General features: G+C 46.9%; 1 protein-coding gene across 1 annotated transcript in view; it reads right to left on the reverse strand.

The window, feature by feature from the left end:
- DPEP1 (dipeptidase 1) overlaps nt 1-25,884 on the reverse strand; it is a 159,320-nt gene that overhangs the window by 6,152 nt on the left and 127,284 nt on the right. The window contains exon 9 of the mRNA XM_085637794.1: nt 17,055-17,190. Coding sequence (XP_085493920.1) covers nt 17,055-17,190 — 136 coding nt within the window. The remainder of the gene's footprint in view (nt 1-17,054; nt 17,191-25,884) is intronic.

Genomic DNA, 25,884 nt, shown 5'->3' on the forward strand with positions numbered 1-25,884 from the left:
AGAAGGAATTTTAAATGGAGTTGGGAGCACAGTGAACATGACGTGGTAACGTACGGTAATCACATACTTTTTTGCAAATGAAGCTGAAACTTACACTCCGCTCACGGGGCTGCAGCTTTGAAACAAAGGCCGTTTGAATCTGACTTGTGATGTTCTTACACCCAACAACTGAAGGCCCTGAAAAGCTGCACGCTGCTGCCACTTTACAAAGCAGGTGTGCGCAGGGAAGCGCAGAGGCACTGACGGCACACAGCTGGACTCTTGCAAAGGAGAGTGCATTTGTATTGTATTCAGTGCTTAAAATGGAAAAATATAAGTGCATGTACTTTGTACCAGAGTACCTGCTTATTTCTAAGAAGTGTTGGTACTCTCCAATTAAAAGTATTCGTTTTTCTTGAGAAGTGCATGTACTCTCCCTCACAAAATAAAAAAGTGCGGGTACTCAGTACTAGACAGTGCCGACCCAATTAAAGCACTGATTGTATTGGAAAATGCATATAGTGCTTACTACCCCTATGTGGGGCTCTGAAGCCCTTGCTTACATGGGTAGCATGCTATACTGTGTGAGGTGTGTGTTTGGAAGTGTGTTTGTTCCTGTGTGGGAAGTGTTTACATGTCGCGCATGATCACTACGGTTAGTGTTATGTGATGCATCACTTAATTTGTGAACTCTCAAACAACGTCCATCCATGTGTGCAATCAGTCAAGGACTTTCTTTTACAAACTAGTCTTTGTCCAGAGGGAATCAGAGACTATCACCTAAACAATGCTGCCCGAGATGCACTGCAGATCCATACCATGCTGGTCTAGACATTCCCACGGCCAAAAAATGCACCTAGATCTGCCATTCGGGATGAGTTGATTGTTAGTGGAGAATAAAGTAACCACCAACACTTCCCCAAAACAGGCTAAGCCAAAGAAGGAAGAGAGCACCGGCACTTTCCTAAGGCAAGGTAAGTCAGAGAAGGAAGTGAGCACCAGCACTTCCCCAAGACAGGGTAAGCCAGAGGAGGAAGTGAGTACCCGCACTTCCCTAAGGCAAGGTAAGCCAGAGGAGGAAGTGAGCACAGATACTTGCCTTAGGGAAGTGTTCGTGCTCACTTCCTCCTCTGACTTACCCTGTCTTGGGGAAGTGCTGGTGCTCACTTCCTTCTCTGACTTACCTTGCCTTAGGAAAGTGCCGGTGCTCACTTCCTTCTTACTCAATTTGTTGGAAATCTGTGTTCGTGCATGTCTGTAAACATCCTGCATGCTGCTGAGAACCTCAGAAACCATCATGAAGTGTGTGAGTGTAATTAGACACGAGTTGTGATTAATTTGTCAAAACAAATGCTCCCCAGGTTGTTTTTCTTAGGAGACTGTGGCTGAATGCCGGTGTTGCCGAATACCAATACAGTCTACTCTTGATTCCACCGCATGCCTCTTTCTTACACTTCCTGTCTTTTCACCTCACTCTTGTTGGCTATTTTTTCATTGTTGTTTTCTCCCTATGTCACTGTTCTCTATCTATTCCTTCCTCCGACTTTCAACCTTTTCTGCCTTTCTCTCTCTTGCTCTATATAAACCTGGTGATGATAAATTAGTTCCAGACCTCAAAAATAAGTTCTGGTGCTGACCACCAGGAAGACCCTTGCATGTACTTTGCAGGGGGGGCCCCCCCTCATGTTTCGTTACACCACTGCTATTCACATAACGCCCCTCCAGCCTTTTATGACTCAGTCTTGCTTGGATTTGAGGCACATGCTTGAACTCCGCGGGTGCCAGAATGTGGAATGTGGGCACAGTGTGTGTAGTGTACTTAGTCCCCAGCGTTAGTACTTCCCTGAAGGTTCATTTGATCTGCATCAATAAGAAGAGCTTTTTTATTCAACAGTGATCGTCGCAAAATAACCTTGTCCACAAGATGGCAGTACATACCAGGGAATGGATATAGCAGCGCTTTGGTAATCACATTCTTTTCACTTTTTTGTTTGCTCTGGGTAGGCCCTCATTCAACATGAATCTACATTCCGCCTTGTGAGAGGACTGATGAAGCAAAACGGGATCAACTCTAGTGGCGGCTGCCTCGGAACGGGTGTGGGAGGGGTAGTAGGAATAAATTAAATAAACGTACCTTTGGCTGCCGCTACCGCCACTTCTCCTCCGTCCTCACTGGGCACTGCAGCAGGAACGGAAGCACCAAGGTTCCCGGGCTTTCCCAGCAGTGTCGTGATTGGTCTGGCCGCGCAGGCAGTGCCTGGGAGCCTGAGCATGTTCTCCACCGGGCAGTGCAACACAGCGAGGTGGAGAACATGCTAAGTGCGCATGACTGTTTGGCCGGCCCAAGTGGGCTGGCCAAACAGTAATGCGCACTTAGGGAGTGCACACCACTCCTTACTATGGCGAGCTCAGCTTTGCCCCACCCCAACCAGACCGGAGTCCCACAAGGAAAAATAAAGTGATAATAACATCTTGTTATTAGAATTGTATTTTTATTTTTTGCACTGCTCAAAAAGTAGAGGACGGTGCTGGTCCGCCTTAGCGGAGGAGCCGCCACTGATCAATGCTCCAATTTGAACAAACCGAGAAGCAGTTAAAAAAAAAAAACAACAACACAGGACAGTGTGTCTTAATGTGTTTGCAAACAGAACGACTATCAATTGCCATGCAATGGAGAACACAGCCGTGTTTGCTCTCTTTTGAAGTTCTGCAGTTCAAAAGTAATTTGTCGGCAGCGTTTGATGAGTGTGACATTGATCCTCCAGGATAGGGAACTCCTACTTCTGGAAGGCCTCTGGTGCATGCTGGAGAGGGCTGGCGTGTGTGACTCATACTTCCAGAGTGGACAAGTGCCCCGTCCTATGTGTGACACCGTCAGCCAGTGCAGGTTTTAAGCTAACATGATTTGGCGTTCTGGGGTTCTTAGCGTGGATATTTCTTTTCTACCTTCAAATTCTAGATTTGTTTTTCACTCTCAAAATCTAGACCATGAAATGCAATGGAAGCTAAACGCAGTTAATTCAACTTTAAAACAGGATGGACTTTTATTTACTTTTAACCTGTTATATTTCATTAACAATAATGTCAGCAATGGTAATGACTACTTATGTAGCAGGTACCAAAAAAGAATAGTAATTAGGTAGTTACATAAAACATTTTTTTTTAAACTTTCCATTGCTGACTGGGTACTCTCCATCCTTCTGACCTTCCATCACCTCTGGAGCACTCTCTTTGCGGGGAGGTGCTCCTGTGACGAGGGGTGTAGCTTAGTCAGTGAGACTCAGAGGGTGTAAATCTCACATTTCCCAACTAAACAAGTGGGAAAAACCAACACAGGTGCAGCAGATCCAATTCTGGGCTCCCAGACCAACTATCAAGCCAAAAATGCCTTTATTTGGGGGAAGGGGTGTCACACCCCAAACACCCCCTTAAGCTACACTCCTGCCTGTGCCCAATCATGTCCCTTCTCTTTTTGAAAAGTGTGATGCGTTACATGATATTCAGCGGCAGTGCGGATCAGTGCTCCAGTTTGGACTTCGTTTGCCTAATGAGGAAGGCAATATTTAGATCCCAAGCTCTTCCCGAGACACCTGTCCCCCACATCACCAGGTAATGAAAGTGGTCTCCGGCTACCTTAAGTGGGAGGTGATGAGCAAAGTCCCCTCTCTTTGTAGTAGACTACGGGCCAGATTACCAAAGGTAAATTTGGTTGTGAATATAAGTTTACGACCAAAATTATATTACTTACGCCTGCCAGGAATTCACAAACGGATTCCTTGCAGTTATCACAACAGCATTACATAACTATACATATTCATCCACCGTATATTAACTCCTTCATGTTTTCTCTCACTGACATACACTTTCTGTCGCTGCTGCAGTTATTTAGTGCTACCATCATCCCCTCACTCACGACACTGGCTCTCTGCTACGCACTTTTACTCTTGTACAGTCACTTATGTATTCATTCTTGTACTTATTTACTGCTGCACTCACTTACTCCTGCTCACAACTTCATGCATGTGCTCATTCATTGCAGCATGCAATTACACATTCTCTCACTGTTGCACTAGCTGACTCAGATGCTCACTTTATGCTGCACTCATTCACTTCCATATGCCCATCTATTAATTCCTGTACTTGCTCGTTCCCTTCTGCTCGCATTCACTCCCACAGGGTCACGCATTCACTCCACCACACCTATAAATTGCCGTAAACTTTCTCTTCACTCACACCATACCCTCTTCATTCCGTGCCACAATCAATCACTCTGTTCACCCATGCATTCCCTGCTGCACTCATGAATGCCTGCACACTCACTAATCCCTGCGTGTATTTACTCCTGCAGACTAGCAAATTCGTCCTGGTACTTGCTCAGTGTTACAATCACGTCTGCGTGGTGCATGGGAACGCCTCATGTCCTGTCACCCTGGGTGCAGCCTGCCTTTCCAATTTCTGCCTGCCCTACAATTACTTCTTCCATTTCATGAAACTAAAAGGTGTCCCCTGCCATGTCCCGTCCTAAGCAGAAGGAAACATTTACTTTACAGACGCCAAACAGACCTAGAGAGGAGCACCCATCTGCACCAAGGCTTGGACTTTTGTCCTACCTGCTCCACTTTCAATCCTTTCTTTATTTCCACTGCTTTCTTTTCTCCCTCCTCCTTCTCACCCTTCACACACGCTGTTCTTTTCTCGTTAATTTCTCCTTCCTTCTTAATTTCTTTCTCATTCTGTCCTTTCTCTCGCTTTCTTTATCTTTCCTTAATTACTCCTTCACTCATATATCCCATGTCCTTCTTTCTTTCGCTTCATTTTCAATCTTTTCTTACATTGTACTTCTTTCAGTTGCCATTCAGTCCTTCTCCCCCTTTTTTCTATATTTTTTCTACTACACAGGGAGTCACAAATGCAGTTACCTTGCAGGCACTAGGGACATGATTTGAATGGTGCAGCTGGTGCAGTGGAACCGGGCCCAAAAAGTTGTCAGAACTCCTCTAAACACATAATATTGGTATTACATCAATTAATTCTATTTCCCTCTTTCATTTCATTTTTAAAATTTTGCTATTACCTACTCACACTATACCACTAGTATCAGCACAATATATTGCCTTCTTGCACATAAACAAGTCATATCACTTTAACAGACTTTCTGTAACTGTATTGTACAACTACTGTGCAAGCTACAACTTACTACAAAAACCAGCTTATTATTAATCAGATAGGTGAAATCGAATGCATTTACCAATGCTTGTTTGAAATTATTGGCATATGGCAGTGAGGTTTATCCGGAAATGGAAGTGGGGCCAATTGGGAGAGGTAGGTGGTACCTTATGGAAGATTAAGATGCCTTTCCCATTGGATATAAAAAAAATGTGCTTGTGTTTGAGGCAGGTGTGGTGATTGGGCCCTCAGGCCCGCATGCAGGCAATACAGACACGGGACACAGGATTACTGGTGCTGTAGACTGGCCACGAGCACGTGCGCTCGGCCCCTTTTATTGTCAGGGTCACCTGACTGGTGACGCCTGTGGTGGGTGGGTGTTCAGTGTGGGTTACAGGCACAATGGAACACTAGACTGTATCCAGCCGGATACTACATCCCTCCCAAACTTTAATGAAAGTTAAACCAAAATGAAGTCCGAACCTGTGGGAGAAAACACAAGTTCCAAACAAAACATAAATTGGCGATCATGACTTCCACGTAGTCTCTTGGCTGATGGTCAACTGCCGGCGAGGGTGTTCTGACAGCCGGGACCACTCTGTCTCCTTGGCACGATGTCTGAGTGCTCTGCGGATGTGTTCTCTTGGACTTACATCGTGGAAGTGCGCCTCACAATCTCTTTCTAGTACCTCCATCGGTGGAAGTGTGGGTGGAATGGTGGTGGACCACTGTTTGTTCGATTTTCCGCTGGGCGCCCTGGTAGAGGTGTTTCCTCCGACTAGTAGTTGAGTAGTTGTCTTCTTCCAGGACTCACCGTTGCAGGATATCCCTCTCACGGATGCCCCTCTCTCGTGAGTGTCCCCTCTCACTGGACGACCCGGAGGCCCTTTGTTGCCAGGTTTCCACTGGACCGGTGGACCGCCGCCTTGTGGCTCCCCTCGCGTTGGGGGAGTCGCTACGGGTCCTCTTTCCGTGTCCGAAGTTCCGCCTGAAAGGGTGCTGTTGGCACTTGGTCCTTCGCGCTCTGCCTCTGTTCTCCCAGGAGCTCCAGAGCTAGCTTCAACAGTCCATCTCTCGTCTTGGGGATCCGCTGCCACCGGTGTCCCTAAGGCCTCTGCCCCTTGGATGTCCACGGTCCTGTTTCCGTGACTTCCCAGAGGTGGTTGTTACCAACGGACCGGCTTGCTCGTGTCTGTCGTCCCCGGGTGACCTTCGGGTTTACGCATCGACGTATACTCCCAGTGGGGCTGATGTTGTTTTCCAGGTACTGGGTCTGGGTGTCCATGCACCTTCTCACTTCCCTCTTCGGGTACTCCTTCTGGTGTGTGTGTTGATCTGTCACGCACACCTATGCGCTCTTCTCCTTTCCTCTTCGGGTGTTCTCCTTCTGGTGTGTGTGTGTTGATCTGTCACGCACTCCTCTGTGCTCTTCTCCTTTCCTCTTCGGGTGTTCTCCTTCTCCTTCCATTGCGACGTGATCCAGTCTTCCTGCCTTATCGCTCGTCCTTACCAGGCTTCCTCGTGTAGCGTGCACTCTACGCGTTTCCCTCTGGTCTTGTCCCGCCACTAGGACACTGTCTTCCTTTCACTCTGTGACTGGACCGATCATCGCGACCTTCTGTCTCGTAGTTGCTTCGGATGTTGCTTCTGATGTCGAGTGATGTTACTGGACCTCTTTTCCTACTCCTCCTGGTCCTCTTTGTGAACCTCTCATGGGGTCCTCTTTACTGACGTCCCTTCGGACTTCCTCTTCTCTCCAGCTCTGACCTCTTGGCAGGTCAGTGCACTCTCTGACCTCTTGTAGGTCTACATCCTCCTTGCGACCAACTGGTGGTCAGCGTCGTCCTCCTTGCGACCATCTTGCTGGTCGGCTTCTTCCTCCTTGCGACCGTCTTGATGGTTGGCTTCGTCCTCCTTGCGACCGTCTTGATGGTTGGCTTCGTCCTCCTTGCGACCATCTTGGGTGGCCGGCAACCTTCGCGCGACCATCTGGGTGGCCGGCAACCTTCGCGCGACCATCTGGGTGGCCGGCAACCTTCGCGCGACCATCTGGGTGGCCGGCAACCTTCGCGCGACCATCTGGGTGGCCGGCTTCACGAGGTGCGTCACGTCGTGCGACTACCTGTGTTTGCTGAATTGTCAGGCGCTGGTGCATGCTTCACTTCGTACCGTCGTGGTACCTCTTCAGTGTAGCGACTTGTCAGGCGCTGATGTATGCTTCGGAATGCGCTCTCCAGTTGCTTCCGTGGACGCATGTGCTGCGCACTTCCTTCTGATCCTCTTGAGACTTGCTGCTTTGACGAGTCTCCTCAACCTTGCCACCCAAAGCTGGTGCACTCCGGTGTCTTCACTCTTGCGGCGACTACCCCTGGCCAGTAGGCGTCACCGCACCGCGCTTAATCTTGGCAGCAGTTCCTTTTCGAGATGTTCTTACAGGCGCACTTGTGGGGTCTGCTACCTCAGCGTAGGCATTTGCACAGTTTGTCCACCTTGATTTACTGTTGTGGTATCTTTCCCAGAGTTGCTGTGCATTTCTCACTGACACCTCGTGCTGCTCCACTTTCCTCTGGCACTTTTGGGCTGCAGGGGCTACCTCTGTGCTGCATTAATTTCTTCCTGGCACTTTTGGGCTGCAGGGGCTACCTCTGTGCTGCATTAATTTCTTCCTGGCACTTTTGCCTCCCAGCTCCCTGGCTCATGTCCTTTCGTGCATGTACCTTTTCTGTCACTGTCTTTTACTTAGTGGGCGTAATAATGCCCTTTGGCCACCAGATGGCAGTGCGTGCTTCTTTCAAACGTGATCGGCAGGTTTTGAAAACCTCTGAGGCCTCGCGCTGTCTTCACTGAGTGAGACGGCTTCACCCGGCTGCTGCACCTTCTTGGGACTCCCCCACCGGGCACGGCACTCGCACCCAGGTAGGCGCTTTACTCATTTGTCTTCCCCACAGCAGCCTCGCTGTACACATGCTGCGTGGGGACAGGGGGTAGCTGGTGCCGTTCTCCTCGCGCTCATTTCCTTAATTAGCGCTCCAATGCGCCTCTGACTTTCCTTTCCTCCGCAAGGGGGGGGGGGCACCTCGCGCCCATTTTGATTCGCGCTTCGATGCGCTTTTATTTGAGCACGTCCCGCCCCCTGCGGCAGCCTTCACTCTTCACGGGCCGCGCGGGGGGGGAAAGGGTGCTCGTGTCGCTCTTCTGTCACTCGGGGCCACGCGCTCCGGGTCCAGACCTGGTCTCATCCCACCTCCGCCGGCTCGCTCCTCACACGCTGCGCGGGGTGGGGGAGGGGCTGAAGTTACTCCCATTCACACTTCAGGCGGTGGGCACCGTTCGTTCTACGTCGCGGGTGGGCTCCGCTTGTGCCCGCACCCGAGGCAGTCGCTGGTGTCGCGCAGACAGGGGAGGCGCTGGGACGCTCGCCACCTTCTCGGCGGCGCTGTGCTGGGGATTTCTTACGCCTCCTGATCGGTCGCGGGCCGCAAACACTCTTCTTTGCGTCCCCCCCCACCCGCAGCAGCTTCCTTCAGTTCTCGCGCGGGGTGGGGGACGAGCTGCGGCCGGGGCACTCACTTTGATATACCGCCCCACACACCAGGAGTAGCCGCTTCTTTATTCCGCCGCACTGGGGCATAGGCTGGCGCTGTGGATGGCCGGCGCTCTCCCGGACACCAGTCACTTTTGCTCGCTGGGGGGGGGGGGCGGAGGAGTGGTTAGCTACTCCACTCCCCGTCCGCCTCGCAGCAGGCTCACCTTCAGACGGAGGGTTATCTCCTCAACGCGGGTGGGCTCCGCTTGGGTCTCTCACTCTGCTCCTCTCACCCCCGGGCTCTCAGGCTCAGACGCGTCGGGCGCTTCCTGGGATCAGCCCCATGCGGGCTCGGGGTGGGCTCCCGACCTTCATACTTCCGCCCGGGGCACTTCTCACGCCTCTTGGGTGCGGATCAAAGCAGGCCGGCTCATGAGGTGCGGGGTGGGCTCCCGGTCACCTCGCTTTCGCAGGCCCAGGGCTCTTCACATGCCCTGCGGGCGATAAGGCATTTCTCGCCTACTCAGGGGAGGGGGTCCGTCACGGGCAGCTCACTCCCCCTTTTTTTCCATCTGCTGGGCTGCTGCACGCCAGGGCACAGCCCCCTCGTCGCCAATGTGGTGATTGGGCCCTCAGGCCCGCATGCAGGCAATACAGACACGGGACACAGGATTACTGGTGCTGTAGACTGGCCACGAGCACGTGCGCTCGGCCCCTTTTATTGTCAGGGTCACCTGACTGGTGACGCCTGTGGTGGGTGGGTGTTCAGTGTGGGTTACAGGCACAATGGAACACTAGACTGTATCCAGCCTGATACTACAGCAGGGAACGCTACTCCTCGCAGGTTCAATCACTAGACATTTAGGTATAGGTAGGTAGCGCACTCCCCACTCACACCACTGGAGAACTGTTGTCTTCTGTTTTATCCCAGTCACCAGAAACTGGCTCATATTTTGGCCCGCTGTACAAGCAAAAGACATTCCAGTTCACTGTAGCACAATTCATATGAACAGCAAGGGCTCGAAGAAAAGGTTTTCTTTTTACGGAAACAGCACAGTTACGAAGCTATGGTAGATATGGATTGCATTATGGAACTTGCAGCTCCGTAGAGAAGTGTTTTTTCCTACTGTTTACATTTTTTTTATCGTTAGTAGTGAAGAGTATTGCTCGTTTTATAGTGCATGCGTATAGCCTCTTTTACCCTTTGCCACCTTCTCTGCCAGACCAGCCGGCTGCATTTACATTTCCGTGCTTTGTTGCCAGACCCGTCCCCTGCCCAGAGCATCTCCCTCTTGCCTGGCACGATATCTTTGCAGGGCAGCATTTAAAGCTCACTATTGTGCCGACTTTTGCAATTTAGATGTTATTTTTTCTGCTTCCATGCGTACTCGCTTGAGCCTTCGGAGCTCGTATAACGTCTGGCTTTGAAGTTACAGTTTTAGTCTTTTTCCATATTTAACAAGTCTGCTTATAATCTATACGGCTGCCTATCTAGTTATTTTTCCACGCCAATTTTCCCGCTCCATTTCGAATTGGTCCATTGTTTCTATCCGTTTTCTACCCATATAATGGACGACCCCGAATCGGTCTCTATTCTGACCAACAAAAGTGTCAAAATATTCAAATGTGTCCGGCCATAATATAATTGTCAGAACGCAGTCCGACATAAATATTCTGTATGGTCTACAAAAGTATCGCTCAATTGGAGTTAATGATAGAACATCTAGGGGCATATGTATCAAGCGAATTTTTAATCGCAAACGCTGCGATTCGCAAAAACAGCGTTTGCGATTAAAAATTCGCAAAACGGGATGTATGAGGCAAATTCTCATCGCAAATTTAAGGAATCGCAAATTTAGCGATTTCTTAAATTTGCGTAAGCATTTAAGAAATCGCAAATTGCGATTTCTTAAATGATATGTAACACGCACCAAAGCATTGCGAATTATCCTTAAGAAATCGCAAATTACCACCAACTTCTAGTTGGTGGTAATTTGCGATTTCTGTTAAAAATGCACTTTTTGGAATTTTACAAAGTGCCACGTGGCGCACATACATGCCCTTAGGGCATGTATGTGCGCCATATGCACACACATGCTCATTTCAGGGGTGCATCAGGGTGTCATCATGACACCCTTGCACCTTTGAAATTATTCTCAAATTGCGATTAGCAAATTGCGAATCGCAATTTGAGAATTACTTCCCATTCATTCCTATGGGTCTCCTGGCCCATAGAAATGAATGGGAAGGTATTCCTTAATTGCGATTTCGCAATTTGCTAATCGCAATTAAGGAATTTTAAGAAATCGCAAAAGTTTTGCGATTTTTTTAAATACATCCCGTTTTGCAATTCTCAAATAGCGATTCTTAAAAATCGCTATTTGAGAATCGCAAATGCAGATGTTGATACATATGCCCCCTAGACCCAATGAAAGAATATATTTTTGTAAACCACATTTAAGACCCAATATTTATAAAAGACGGTAATTATGTATCAGATATGCTGACATACAATCATTTCAAGTTTTAATCGTTTTAGAATATTTTTCAAACCTAGTTGTTCATTCCCATTGTTGGACAGCCTCTTTAATGGGTCCAAGCCTTGACTCTGTTGAAAGATTTGTTAAAGGGACAAGGGACAACCTTGTGGGCCAATTATTTGTTACAAGAGGCTGTCCCATCCAACGTTTAAAGAAATTCTATAAACTTTAAACATTTTATTAGACAACAGAACACATTTCAGCTGAGAGTATACAATATCTGTCAGAACATCTTTTAGCATTTCCAGTTAGGAAAAGAAAATATGTTCACTGGATTTTTGCAAAGTGCAAGGCAGACGAATTGTGCCATACAGCATCAAATTAAATATCAACCCCCTAACAGCTCTGGTATGTTATGCAGATTTGAAGAGCGCACTATCACCCAGGAGAGTATACTGGTGCTGAGTACGGGAGAGTCTAGCCAAACCTAGGGCCAAGTGAGACTACTCGAAAAGCCAGGTCTTCAACTTTTTGCAGAATTCTAGAGGTGAGGAGGGGGCTTTTGTGTGTAGCTGCATGTTTTTCTATGCTTTTGAAGTGAGAGCAGCTTCAGGATTGGCCTGAGTGTCGGCAACTTGTGCTCTTACGCAGACTGGGAGCCTGTGCCTGCTCTCTCCAGCCCCTGCAACGCAGCTGAGGCTGGAGAGAGCTTCACTAATGAGGGGTTTGGCCGGCCTGAGACGGCCGGCCAAACACCTCATGCGCAGTGAGGGAGTGCCCACCACTCCCCCACCAGCGGTGTCCTCCCCTGAACCTGCCCCAAGACTCGGCAGAGTCCTGGGGGGGTGGGTCCAGGGGATTAAAATAAAACGATAAAACAGGTTTAAACCGGTTTTATTATCTTTTATGTACTGGGGTGGCGTGGGTGGAGCTCCTCCACCCTAATGGAGCGACCACCGCTGGCAGAGCTGTCTGGAAGGTTTGTGAAAGCAGATGTGATTTTGAAGGTATGCTGGGCCCTGAAAGTGTGGGAGAGGAGTTTTTAATGTGCTCGTATGTGTATGGAGAGCCAGTGGAGCTCCTTCAGGTGTGGTGTGGTGTGACGTAAGTATGGCATGGGAGTCTGAGTGATTCTGTCCACTGAGTTTTGAATGGTCTGCAGACTTCTGGTGAGTTTTTTGTTGATCCCGGCATAGGTGTTCCTGTAGTCCAGCTTACTTGTGACGAGGGCGTGTACAATGGTTTTCCAGATGCTGATTGGGAGCCAAATGAAAATCATCCTCAGCATCTTCAGGGAATGGAAGCGTGAGGCGCTGACAGCATTGGCTTGGCATGTTGAGTTTGCGTTGATTATGATCCAGAGGTTCTTGGCAGGGTGTTGGTCATCGATATGTTGATCACCAGGAGTAGTCCCATGGTGAAGTGCTCTTCATGAGGATCACTGGGTATTGTTAGTGTTTAGCTTCAGACAGTTGGTCTTCATCCAGTGGGTGATTTCAGTCATGCAGGCATTAAACTTTATCTGGGTACTAGGAATCTTGTCTGGGGGGGTGGGGGGGGGGGGGACAGGGGTTGAGAAGAATTTTTGTTTAAAGAGAGGACATTGATGTTATGATTCTGGCTAGAGTTATCAGGTATGCGTTGACGAGGATCCTTGCGTAACCCTGCAGATGAGGTTGTGGGCGTTTGAAGTTGCGGTGCCAGCCTGACTCTGCCCTTCCATTCAGGATGGAGTGGATCCATCGGAGTGCATTTCCTTGAACTCCAATGTACTGTATACATTGGAAGAGGATGGACTGGAAGACCGTCTCAACTGCTGTGGAGAGGTCCAGAAGGATGAGGACTGCCATGCCATGTCTCCTCCATCCAAAATCATCCTTGGTGGCAATGAGAGCAGTTTTCATGATGTTGGCTCTCAAACCAGCCTGAGTGCTGTTGAGGAGTATGTGGTCATTGAGGTATTAGGTGGGGCATGTGTTGATGATTGTTTTCTAAGACCTTGGCCGGGAATAGTAGCATGGAGATCAGTCTGTACTTGATGAACATTGAAGGGTCTGCAGAGGTTTGCTTCAGCTATAAGAGGAGAGCTGCATGTTTCCAAGCATCTGGCAAGGTTGAGGAAGAGGTGGAGCCATTCATCATGGGTGTAAATATGGTGCTGATGGGTTGCCGTCCTCTTGAGTAGGCGTGGTGGGGACATGGGTCCAATGGAGCCTCTAAGCAGATGGACTTCATAATGGTGGGGGTCACTTCTGGAGTGATGACGGGCCATGTGGTTAGCATGGATTCTCTGGAAAAGATCTGAAGGTGTTTAGCAAGGTCTGTTGGGTCCGGCTGATGTAAATGGCGGGGATTCATTGCTGAAGAATTAAGATAGATTGTTGCTGAGGCACTGCAATGGGGTGATAAAGAGTTGAAAGCAGCCTCTGGTGAGGTGAAATCCTTCACAATGGCAATGTGTTTTTTTGCTTCTTTTGGTGCTGGCATCATTGTGGGCCACCAGAGTGCTCTGGACCATTTGGAGGTAGTGTCCCAAAGCGGACTTGAATAGCCTTCTGTCTGCATTGTCCTAGCTCATTCTCCATTTGCACTTGAGTTGTTTGCACCAGCGTCTCATCAGTCTGAGTTTCTTTGTGTATGAACTGGCCTTATGTCTAGATCTTGTTGTATTGCTGTGTTTGAATAGGGTCGGGGATGTTGCACAGGAGGTGATTCAATTGTTGAAATTCTTGATTGCTTTAGGGAGGATATTGCTGAGTTTGGGTCAGTGAGTGTAGAGAGCGGTGTTCTAGTCCTTGTCAGTGATGCAGTTCGTTTTAACAGATAGGTCTGGCGGAGGTGCGTGTGTGTTGGACTGTGATATGGATGCTGAGCTTGATGAGGGTGTGGTCTCTCCAGGAGTCCCGTCTGGGCTCGTCTATTTAGATGTTGTCAAAGGTGGTAAAATTGGGGTTCAGGAAGTGTCCAGCGTTGTGGGAAGATCCTTTTACTTGCTGGGGAGAGGCCTAGGCTACAAAGGTCTTTGATAAGTGCTTTTGAGTTTGGGTTGGTGTGGTCTTCCAGGTGGAAGTTCAGGTTTCTGAGTAGGCTATCATTTCTTGTGTCGAGGGTGAGTGGCATTTGAGTGCCGCTTAGGATGAAGTTGGCTGTGGTGTGGAGCTTGAATGACAGGTGTTCCATGTTGGAGGATGGCGTGTCTGAGGAGGTGGTTCAGCTAATAGTGTTCTTGTGAATGCTGGCACTTAACGCCTCTAGGCTTGTGAAGTCTTTCTTGCCTGTCGATCTTGGAGCCAGGGTGTCAGCTGTGACAATGCCAGGTGCCAATGTGGGGTTCACCCAGGTTTCCTTACAGTACAATTGAATTGTGCCAAACATAAACCGCCCAAAATCGACCTGCTCCAGTCTTATTTATTTCCCACATTCTTTAGAACTGGGTTCAATTATTATTCTGATGCTAATTCTAACATATTTGAGGGCAGGTGCTTTACAATGGGTTTAGGCGAGTCAAAACTTTGCAGGGAGATATTTAGGTAAAGTTGAGATCTATATTCAAGAGTCTGTTATTGCAAAATGTTTTTTTAATCTGTTCTTGCAACCTGCAAGCTGGATGATAATGTGCAGCGGTTGACTCACCCATCTTTTTTCATGTAACTTCTAATATCACTTAAAATGCTGGAAATGGTAGCCCACTTTGTCGGAAACCATCTGGCCCAAGTTTGATCCTGGCAAAGACAACTACATTTATCACCATCCTGAGACTGATATAATGGGTACCAACGAGTCTTATAATAATGACACATTACTAGAGGGCCGAAAGATAAACTAGTTTTTGGTTTATGCTTATCAATATCCAATTGTCTTACTTCTGCTATCCTGCTCAATTTCGTTACGCCTCTCCGCCTAACAGTTCTCAGACGTGGAAGTGTATTCTTGACTCTTGCCAAGTAGAGGAGCCTTCTTAGAAAAGAGATAATGAAATAGGACTTATTGAAGAGGAACTCAGAAGCCATAAAAGTAAATTGTTCTTCAATGAATGGGCTGTAAATCCACGGAGGCACATCTAGACAGGGACAGAAGGGACACAGTTTGGAGGAGAACAGTAGTTAAAAAAAACGGTATAAATAAAGTCGAGTAATCATAGAGTAGGGGCAAAAAACTGCCGCAGTGTAAGGCCCCAATCAGAATGGGCAAGATGGTTCCATTTTGGTGCAAACTCCCTTCGCACCAAAACTAGACCATAATCTGAGATCAAATGGTATGTGCTGACTCCCACATGGCACAAAAATAAATTTTGCACTCACCCAGAATTTATGCACAAATTGTCCTTGATGCCTAATTTCTGAATGCTCTGGCTCTAATCTGGTGGAAATTGTGCACCTGTTAATTTTCACACACTCTATTGTGCACAGTTTTCACCCAATGGTTTGTGAAAATTATTTATGGCTTCTTGGAATTTTCAAACGTTTTCCTGGTAACACCAGGAAATCTGCAACAGTTACCTGTCTCCAGGTGTACTTCTTGAAAACCTCTGTGAATTCCATTTTCTCATTCGGAAATAACCAGTAGGATATTTGTGCATGAAAAAAGTGGCAGGGAAAGCACTTGCAAAGTTTTTCTTTCTTTCTACTAGTGGGGATATTTTTCACTGTGGCCTCCCCTCACATCTCTGCCCTAAATATATCTACCAATTTTGTGGGTGTTCTGTTAGCTAACTCCACCATTTACCCACTTTTCTGAATTGGAAAAACGGTATTGCACTCTCATGTCAGGATTTTTCAAACATCACCTTGTGATTTAAGAATATCTATATTATCATTGTGCTAATAATGATCCGAGTAGGTAATAAACTGAACAGAGCTGCAGAATTTGTCCAATTCATAAAAGTTATTTCATAAACTACACTTCATACCTATGTTTCTGATTTTGCTGGAGAATTTTCGGCTAAAGGTAGATTTTGCAGGTTGTTGCTCTTGGAAAAACAAATTCATTGCTGAATTATCTTATGGAATTTCTTTTAAAAACATTGTGAACGGGGAAGTTCAAATAAAAACACTCCAGGTGGTGGCAAAGGTGGAAAGAGCCAACTTTGGGAATTTCGTACATCCCTAATTAAGGGCAGCATCTAGAGACCTCTTACCCTAGAAGGAGCTTTGAAAGTGTTTTACTAACTACTATTTAAGTACTCTAAAGGGTAATACACTACATAGTAATGTATTTTTTTCAGATAACTGACTAGTTCTCCATTCAATTTGTGGGTTTGCTCCCCTGCGAACTGTCTTCCATAGCTTGACTACGTAAAGCAGATTTCTGTCACAAGCAGGTCTAAGGGAACTTACTCTGCGATGCTTTAATGAGGCTGCGTGTTGCTATTTTCAGCTACATTTCTTTTTACATAGTAGCTATCAGCAAATATTTGGCTTAAACACTATCTAAACAAGTAAAATTGGTAAGGAATTTTAAAGCAATTATCTTACTTGAAGAATCTGACACCAGTGTTTTTTATTTGATATATTTTTGTACTGTTTTGTTAATTTATGTTTCTAATTTAGTTTAGTTTTTTTTAATGTTTGCATTGGACAATGAGTGGACAGGGGTAGCCCATCTCTGTAGGCTAACAAGTGGTTCATCTAAGTTGTCAAGATGGCACAACCGTTTTCAAGAGAAAGAAATTAAAAAATTCTAAATAAAAAGAATGTTGGGATGGCAACCGTATAGCTAGTCTAGTTCTCCAGTAATCTGCCCTTTGTCTAAGATTCCAAATACATTTCAGGTTACTTACACCTAGCACTTTCCTTGGGTACTAGTGAACGTCCATTCAAAGTATGCTCCTAACACCGATGCCCTGAAGCGGGTGTGGCTGAACAGTTGTGGAGATACAGAAGTGAAGCATGTGTATCACTCACCTCCTCCACTGCTTCAAAAACTCTTAAAAGGTTCTCAGCCAGAGCAGCTTTCACTTCCTGTTCAGTCCAGCCTCTCCTCAACAACTCTGCAACCAAATCTGGGTACTTGGAGACATCTTCTAATCCAGTTGGAACTCTGAAAGAGAAACACATATTTGTTTGAAATCAGTTCACGGCTGGACTGGCTCATTAACACCCAACATCTGCCACACACACATACTCACTTTCTGGCAGATGTTCTTAGAGTTGCTCATCCATCCCAGAATCACAATTTTACTGTCTTCTTAAGAGAAAACCGGCTTTAGTCCTTCAAGGTCATTTAGAAATGTGTTTTCTGGTACATTGGAATGTTGCACAAGACATGGGTGTCTGACCTTAAGTAAAAATCCATAGGAGGCACTGCTTTCTCAGTACAAACCACCAAGCTCTGTGTTAGGCCTGCCAGCCTTAGGGGTGGTCTTCCCCCTAACTTTTTGCCTTCATTCCTCCTGTTGTGCTGAATTCGTTTTTGTTTGCTTTAGGACTCTGTGCAATTTACCATTGCTAAATTGCTTGTGCTCAGTCCCTAAAACATGGTAAAATCGCCTTACACCTAATTGGCATATATTTATTTACTTATAAGTCCCTAGTAAAGTGGTATACCATATACCCAGGGCTGGTAAATTAAATGCTATTGGTGGGCCTGCAGCACTTATTGTGCCACCCACTTAAGTAGCCTTTTTAACATGTCTAGACCCTGCCATTTGTGGCCTATAGTGCAGTTTAAACTGACAGTTCGAATTGGCAAGATAATCCTCTTGTCGAGCGTAAAACTTCCTTTTTATTACATTTAAGTCACCCCTAAGGTAGGCTCTAGAAAGCCCATAGGACAGGGTTCACTGTAATTAAAGTTGGACTTGTACTTTTAAGTTTTACATGTCCTGGTAGTGAAACCTCACAAATTTGTATTTCACTACTGTGAGACCTACCTCTCCCATAGGATAACATTAGGTTACCTTTTTACAGTTAATAAGTGATAACATTTGTTTTAGAGAGGATCGAAATATCATGTTTGTGTCTAAAGAATTGTAATTTAGAATTCTATTAAATGATAAAGTCGAATTTCAATTCATAATTCTGAAAATGTCACTTTTAGAAATTTGGCATTTTCTTGCCCTAACCATTTGGTGTCTTCAGCTTGTTCCTGCATCACATGACTATGTGTAGTTGACAGTTGGCCTTTGTGTATTCTTCCCAGACAGCCACACTATAGAGAGACTGGGGGCTGGTAGGATGGGGGTGGAGCTGTGCACAGCCCTACTTTCACTACAAAGACACTACCTCAGTTCACACACACACAGAACTTCACGCTCGCCTATTGTGACTGCATACAGACTGGGACCAGGACAGGAAGGCAGGAAATTCCAGACACTTCTGAGGAGGGAGGACCCCCAGAAGTTCCTTCCACTTCAATGCGGGTACCAGGTATAACCAGCATTGGCAAAGCCAATAGGTCTTGCCTATGAGACATATTGGCTTCTATAATGTTTTTTAGCCATGCTGTACAGCAACATGGCAGAAAATAATGTAAAAGAAAACACTTAGGAGGCGCCTGATGATTTATTTTGTAGGCGATCTACACTGATGTGCGCATCTACAAAATAAGGCCTGCATTTTTTATATTTACCAATCCGAGATGGATTAGTAAATTAAAAATTGCATGAAATGCGCTCTTTTGCTATAGCGCTAAATTGCTTTTAAAAAAACAAACAGGGAACAGGTTGAAGGTGGAGAATAGTGGCAACAGCAGCAGTGGTGGTGGTAGAAGTAGTAGTGGTTACTGCAAAGTCAAAAAATATTCAAGAAGCAATTTATTTTCTGTCCCCGTTTTGAAGATCGTTTTTTTCCCTCTCTGGTATTGTTTTTTGCTTTTGAGTTATATCAGCCCGTTGCACATTGTGGAACACTTCTAGGTGTCTACCAGTCCAGACAACTGTTTAAGCCTTGATCAGTTGCAACACTGTTCTCAACATTTGAAGAGGGAGAGGGTACTTTACACAAAGGACAAATTGCATCAGTTTCACTGATTAAAGAGAAAATCCCAAACTGCCTCCAGTAAATGAAATAAATGGGCGGCACTCAAGCGTTCAAAAACCTCTCCTTCACTTGTCATCTAAAAAGCGCAGGTCCATTGAGGTTAGCCTAGCATCCTGGTACTTATTCTACTGTGTTTAATGGTAGAAATGCAGGAACATGAGTCATAAAATGTGAAGGAAAAAGTAAACCAGATCAAATAAGGTATTCGTACTTCACAAGGTACAACTTGTAATCTCTGCATATGGCGGTTTAAATATATACTGGTACCCAATGTGTGGATGTATTCTATTTCCATCATAGCGTCCGGAGGCCTTCCATAGTTTGCCCATTTATATTTACTGAATATCCGCCAAATGCAGGTTCGAACTGGCCTGTAGGGCAATCAGGCAGTGCCCGATGGGCTGGTTTGAAAGATGAGTGTTTGGGTCCGTTTTTTAGAAGTTGTGAGCCGGTTTTATGGCCAGACGGGCAGTTTTTTCCTGATGATTTCCCTGATATTACCACATTTTGGTTTCGCTGGCACTGTGCTAGTGAAACCTGTTGTATTCAACATATCTTAAAAGGGACTTACATTCCGCCTTTACTTCTTATTGGTCTGTGTGCTTGCCACTTTACCTTTCCTCTGTTTCTATTGGTTGTAGCCTGTTCCCCCTTGTGTGTATCTTTTATCAGTTTACCTTGGCCAAATGACTCATTCCCATCCGCTTTGGTGAGTGGAAATTTTTTCTTTTGGTTAAGACTGCACAGCATTTACTGTTTACAATTGGTTTTCTTTGCCTGGCTGCATGTATTTAGAGCGTGCTCGATTTGTTTGTCTCGTCCTGTCTGCACGCATTTCTAATCGGTTTGTTTCATCTTCTCATTGGTTCTACAACACGTTTACTATGCATTTTATGCGTGTTTATTGGTTGTAGTGTTTGCTTTTTCAGAGGTCCCTTTGCGTGTGGATGCACGGGAGCCGTCCGACGCAAAAGTGCTCATGTGTGTCGGACGGCTCCAGCGCATCTGACTGCATGGCACAGGAAATCCCTCCGGTGCGGGCACCAGAGGGATTTTCTTTACCCCTAAACAGCCTCAGGAGCTGGGGACGAGCTTTCCAAGCTCCAGAGGCTGTTCAGTTTGTTTCACTGAAATGACTATCAGCGTGCATGTCCCACTGACTACATTTCAGTGAAACCAAAACTGAAATGAGTTGAGTTTCATTTTCTACATGCTTGTGGGGCTCTCCCAGTGACCCAAGCATGTAAAAAGACAGGAGAAGTATCATTGGAAAGGGGAGAATATCCCCCTCCCTAGTGGATCCCTGATTGGGGATCATTCAGGAGGGCGATCCCCAAGCAGAGATCCATCCTCTGGACACCAAGGAGGGGGGCAGCAGCCTGTTGGGCACGGGCCTTAGCTCCCCCCATATTTTTTGTGGCATATTCAGTTTTTCTGATCGCCCCCTGGGGGTGGAAAGCGCACTAGGCACCAGGGATTTATTTTTAGAGCACTTTTAGGGGTGGGGGCTGCCCGAGATGGGCCTGCCAATGCCCTGACCCCCTCTGCAAAATTCCACAGTGTTTCTGCCCCTACCCCCCAGGAGGCAGATGGGGCAATAGCACCCGATCTGCCCCCGGGAGGGCAGAAAGCACACAAAGCACCAGGGATTTTCTTTTATGTATATAGGGGTGGGGGAATGCCCAGAAATGGGCATGCAAATGCCCCCACCCCCCAAAAAAATTGCCAGAGTCTTTCTGCCTCCCCCGCGAGGCAAATGTTGGCAGTAGGCCCTGATCTGCCCCCGGGGGCAGAAAGCACACTAGGTACCAGGGATTATGTTGTGTTTGTATACGTAGGAGTAGGGGCGGTTTTGCAGCAGTACTGCAATACTGGGTCCCAGTAACAAAAGCGGGAGCAGTGCCTTTTACTAACACGCAACCCCCCTTCCCCCCCCCCGGGCCGGTCTAGCAGCAATCTGCCAGGCCCCCCTCACCCACCCCCCGGGTCGGTCTAGCAGCAATCTGCCAGGGCTGGTTGCTGTACCCAACAGGCTGTGTGCATGGATATTGTTTGGCTGACTGTGTGCAGGGTTGGCATTTGGCTGGCAGTGTATGTGGATGGTGCTTGGCTGGCAGTGAGGGTGGATGGCGCTTGGCTGGTGGTGTGCATGGATAGTGCTTGGCTGGTGGTGTGCATGGATGGTGGTGTGTGTGTACTGACTCTTGGCTGGCGGTGTGGATTGCATGGATTCCCCCAGTGTTTTCTGACCCAGAATCCCCTGCAAACCTCAAATTTACTTACAAAGTCGTATTTTCCTCACATTTCTGTGTGGGTAGGCTGTAGGATCACCACGCAGGCACACATTTCCCACCACTAAGCATTTCCCTTGGTCTCCCGAGAAAAATTATACCTCACTTGTGTGGGTTCCCAAAGTAGCGTCAGCCAAAAAACATATAAACAAACTGCCCTTTAGGACCCGCTTTGGCCCCACCAATCTCTACATGTTTTTGGCCCTTCTATGTCATAAGCACTTTGCCCATCCGCACAAGTAAGGTATCATTTTTATCGGGACACTGAGGGGAATGGTGAGTGGAAGGAAATTTGTTTCTGTACGGTGATCTCACAACTTTCCCACACAGATATTAGAGGAAAATCTGACTTATTCGCTAAATTTGAGGTTTGCAGCGGATTCTGGGAAGGAACATTTTGGGGGATCAACGAAAGCCACACCTCCCTGGACTCCCACGAGTGTCTAGTTTTCAGAAATGTCTGTGTTTTTTGGTTTCCCTAGATGTCTGCAAGCCTGGGACCAAAAACACAGGTGCCCATCTATCTATCACAAAACAACCTGGTTTTTCAAAGAGGTCACCTGCGTTTTTTGTCCCGGGCTCAGCGGCCATCTAGGGAAACCTATAAAACCCACACATTTCAGAAAACTAGACACCCGGGGGAGTCCAGGAAGGCATGGCTTGCGTGGATCCCCCAACATTTGCCTTCCCAGAATCCCCTGCAAACCTCAAATTTAGCTGGAAAAAAAATCACATTTTCCTCACATTTCTGTGTGGGATTACTGTGCCGGCACAAATGTCCTACCAAACATCATTCCCCTTGGTCTCCCGATAAAAATGAAACATCACTTGTATGGGTGTCCAATGCAGAATTGCCTAAAAACATATTTAAAAAAAATATAGTGCATAGAGTTCGCTGCGCTATCCCCTCAATCCTTATGTTTTTGGCCCTTCCTAGTCACAGGTCCTTGGCCAACCCACACAAGTGAGGTATCATTTTACTCTGGAGACTGAGAGGAACGCACCTTCAAGTGCTTCTTTACATCTCAACAGATCTCTTCACTTCTACCTCCCTCCATTCATGCTAGCTTAGGATCACAACTGTACACAAAATCTCAGATTGGACAACCCAGTGCAGTAGTACAAAAGGGGGTGGTGATGGACGGAGCATCAGAACCAATCAAACACTCACACCCAGTCAACAGATCTGGGTTTGATCCACCACCGTTCTTTAGCCCACTCTGCCACCCCAGTTCAGACATGGCCATATGCAAATCAGTCTGACCCTGTGCCTCATGGGAACAGTCCAGCCCGAACTGCCAAGCCATGCCTTCCCTGGACCGGAAACAAGCTTCCTAGGACCGATTTCTGGCATTTCAGCCGTCTTCAGCCAGGCTTGCTTGAATCCAGTGGCAAAGTGAGCAAGGGACTCACGTCTGAGCATACCCTGCCAACTTATGGCGAACAAAGCAGTACAAAAGGGGGTGGTGATGGACGGAGCATCAGAACCAATCAAACACTCACACCCAGTCAACAGATCTGGGTTTGATCCACCACCGTTCTTTAGCCCACTCTGCCACCCCAGTTCAGACATGGCCATATGCAAATCAGTCTGACCCTGTGCCTCATGGGAACAGTCCAGCCCGAACTGCCAAGCCATGCCTTCCCTGGACCGGAAACAAGCTTCCTAGGACCGATTTCTGGCATTTCAGCCGTCTTCAGCCAGGCTTGCTTGAATCCAGTGGCAAAGTGAGCAAGGGACTCACGTCTGAGCATACCCTGCCAACTTATGGCGAACAAAGCAGTACAAAAGGGGGTGGTGATGGACGGAGCATCAGAACCAATCAAACACTCACACCCAGTCAACAGATCTGGGTTTGATTCACCACCGTTCTTTAGCCCACTCTGCCACCCCAGTTCAGACATGGCCATATGCAAATCAGTCTGACCCTGTGCCTCATGGGAACAGTCCAGCCCGAACTGCCAAGCCATGCCTTCCCTGGACCGGAAACAAGCTTCCTAGGACCGATTTCTGGCATTTCAGCCGTCTTCAGCCAGGCTTGCTTGAAACCAGTGGCAAAGTGAGCAAGGGACTCACGTCTGAGCATACCCTGCCAACTTATGGCGAACAAAGCAGTACAAAAGGGGGTGGTGATGGACGGAGCATCAGAACCAATCAAACACTCACACCCAGTCAACAGATCTGGGTTTGATCCACCACCGTTCTTTAGCCCACTCTGCCACCCCAGTTCAGACATGGCCATATGCAAATCAGTCTGACCCTGTGCCTCATGGGAACAGTCCAGCCCGAACTGCCAAGCCATGCCTTCCCTGGACCGGAAACAAGCTTCCTAGGACCGATTTCTGGCATTTCAGCCGTCTTCAGCCAGGCTTGCTTGAATCCAGTGGCAAAGTGAGCAAGGGACTCACGTCTGAGCATACCCTGCCAACTTATGGCGAACAAAGCAGTACAAAAGGGGGTGGTGATGGACGGAGCATCAGAACCAATCTATGACATTGTTCTGCATTCTGTCCATCAATTGTTGTTTTTGCATTTGTCACCCCGAGTGGGAAGGGTATGCTCAGACGTGAGTCCCTTGCTCTCCATGCCACTGGAATCAAGCTATCCTGGCTGATGAGGGCTGAAAGCCCGAAACCGGTCCTAGGATGCTTGTTTCCAGTCCAGGGAGGACCTGGCTTGGCAGTTCGGGCTGGACTGTTCCCATGGGGCACAGGGTCAAGACTGATTTGCATATGGCTGGGTTCAAACTGGAATGGCATGGTGAGCAAAAAAACGATGGATTTAGGCCCAGATCTCTGTACTGGGGTGAATGTATGACATTGTTCTGCATTCTGTCCATCAATTGTTGTTTTTGCATTTGTCACCCCGAGTGGGAAGGGTATGCTCAGACGTGAGTCCCTTGCTCTCCATGCCACTGGAATCAAGCTATCCTGGCTGATGAGGGCTGAAAGCCCGAAACCGGTCCTAGGATGCTTGTTTCCAGTCCAGGGAGGACCTGGCTTGGCAGTTCGGGCTGGACTGTTCCCATGGGGCACAGGGTCAAGACTGATTTGCATATGGCTGGGTTCAAACTGGAATGGCATGGTGAGCAAAAAAACGATGGATTTAGGCCCAGATCTCTGTACTGGGGTGAATGTATGACATTGTTCTGCATTCTGTCCATCAATTGTTGTTTTTGCAACCCAGTGCAGTAACCAGCTAAACAGTCTACATCAAATGAAATACCATAAAGGGATCTGCAGAGCTCAAAGCTACCAGCACACTGAAACCATAAACCTGCGGATGTGTCCCTCTTCATCAGCCACCACACTGCTATGTTCTGCATCCCATAACACGATAATCGCTCCTTGGCCATCAAGTATGACATGGAAACACTTCCAACATAGGATCAAAATAAAAACAAAATCTTTCCTACTACATTCTCTTCGTGGATGTAGCATGGTATATATGTAGGCAAGCACTTAAGTGGTCCATATAGGAGTACTTACTGCTATATAAATGCTGCCATACAGTACAATACCTCAGCATGGGCGCTCGACTCCTCTGCATGGAATTTGGAACTTATGCCAGGAGGTCTTAGTGAAAATGTCCCAGCGGTTTAAGTTAGAGGTGGGTGAGGGAACAAATTAACAGGGAGAGCCAACCTCAAAGCCCTGGTTGTGTTATAAGAGCCCGTATGAGAGCCAGCCCTGAAAATAGTTAGCATTTAAATCATGCAACAAACATATGAAAATAGGATAGTGTCTGTAAAATAAACATTAAAAAGCTATTTCTTTCAAATGCAGAAGTGTTTCACCTTAGTACATTCGATTTTTGTGCAACGCACGCCCTGATATTGCATTTTGAAAGGTGCTCTGATATTTGAATACGAATAAAAAGGAGACTGTTAAATAAAATATTTCCCTATGATCACGCAATTTGCTGAAAGGTAAGCTATGACTTGCCTCAGGTTATCTGGTTTTACATTATGCAACTCACCCACTAGATGGCTACTTCTTTCTTTTTTAACACCAAAATGTTATGCTTTTTTTTTTTTAATTCTTGGTGCATGATGAGAGAACGTGGATGGCAGGCAAAAGCCACATTAAAGCTCAGCTCATTTTGGGCTAGAGGGTCTAAAGACATTGAGCAGAGCCAGGCCTCCGGTTCAAGCCTGACTGGAGCCATAACTGGCTTGCCCATCTCTATTTTGAGTTACTTAAAATGTCAATATACCCATCCCACTGGAATTATATGAAAGGAGAGGAGCAAATTATGCAGCAGGCTTGACTAAATAATGTGGCACAATGCAGTGCATGTTGTAATAGTATTACTTTATTATTTTGCCATTTGTGCACATTAATACTGTCTGGGAAAAGGTTTCATCTCATTGATGCCAGTTTAACACCCAAAATCCACAATAACCAACTTTAAGGTTATCAGTCTTCCTTTGCAGAGGGCCTTTGTGGCAACACGCATGATA

Source organism: Triturus cristatus, chromosome 12 (assembly GCF_964204655.1).
Source record: "Triturus cristatus chromosome 12, aTriCri1.1, whole genome shotgun sequence".
NCBI classification, from domain to species: Eukaryota; Metazoa; Chordata; class Amphibia; order Caudata; family Salamandridae; genus Triturus; species Triturus cristatus.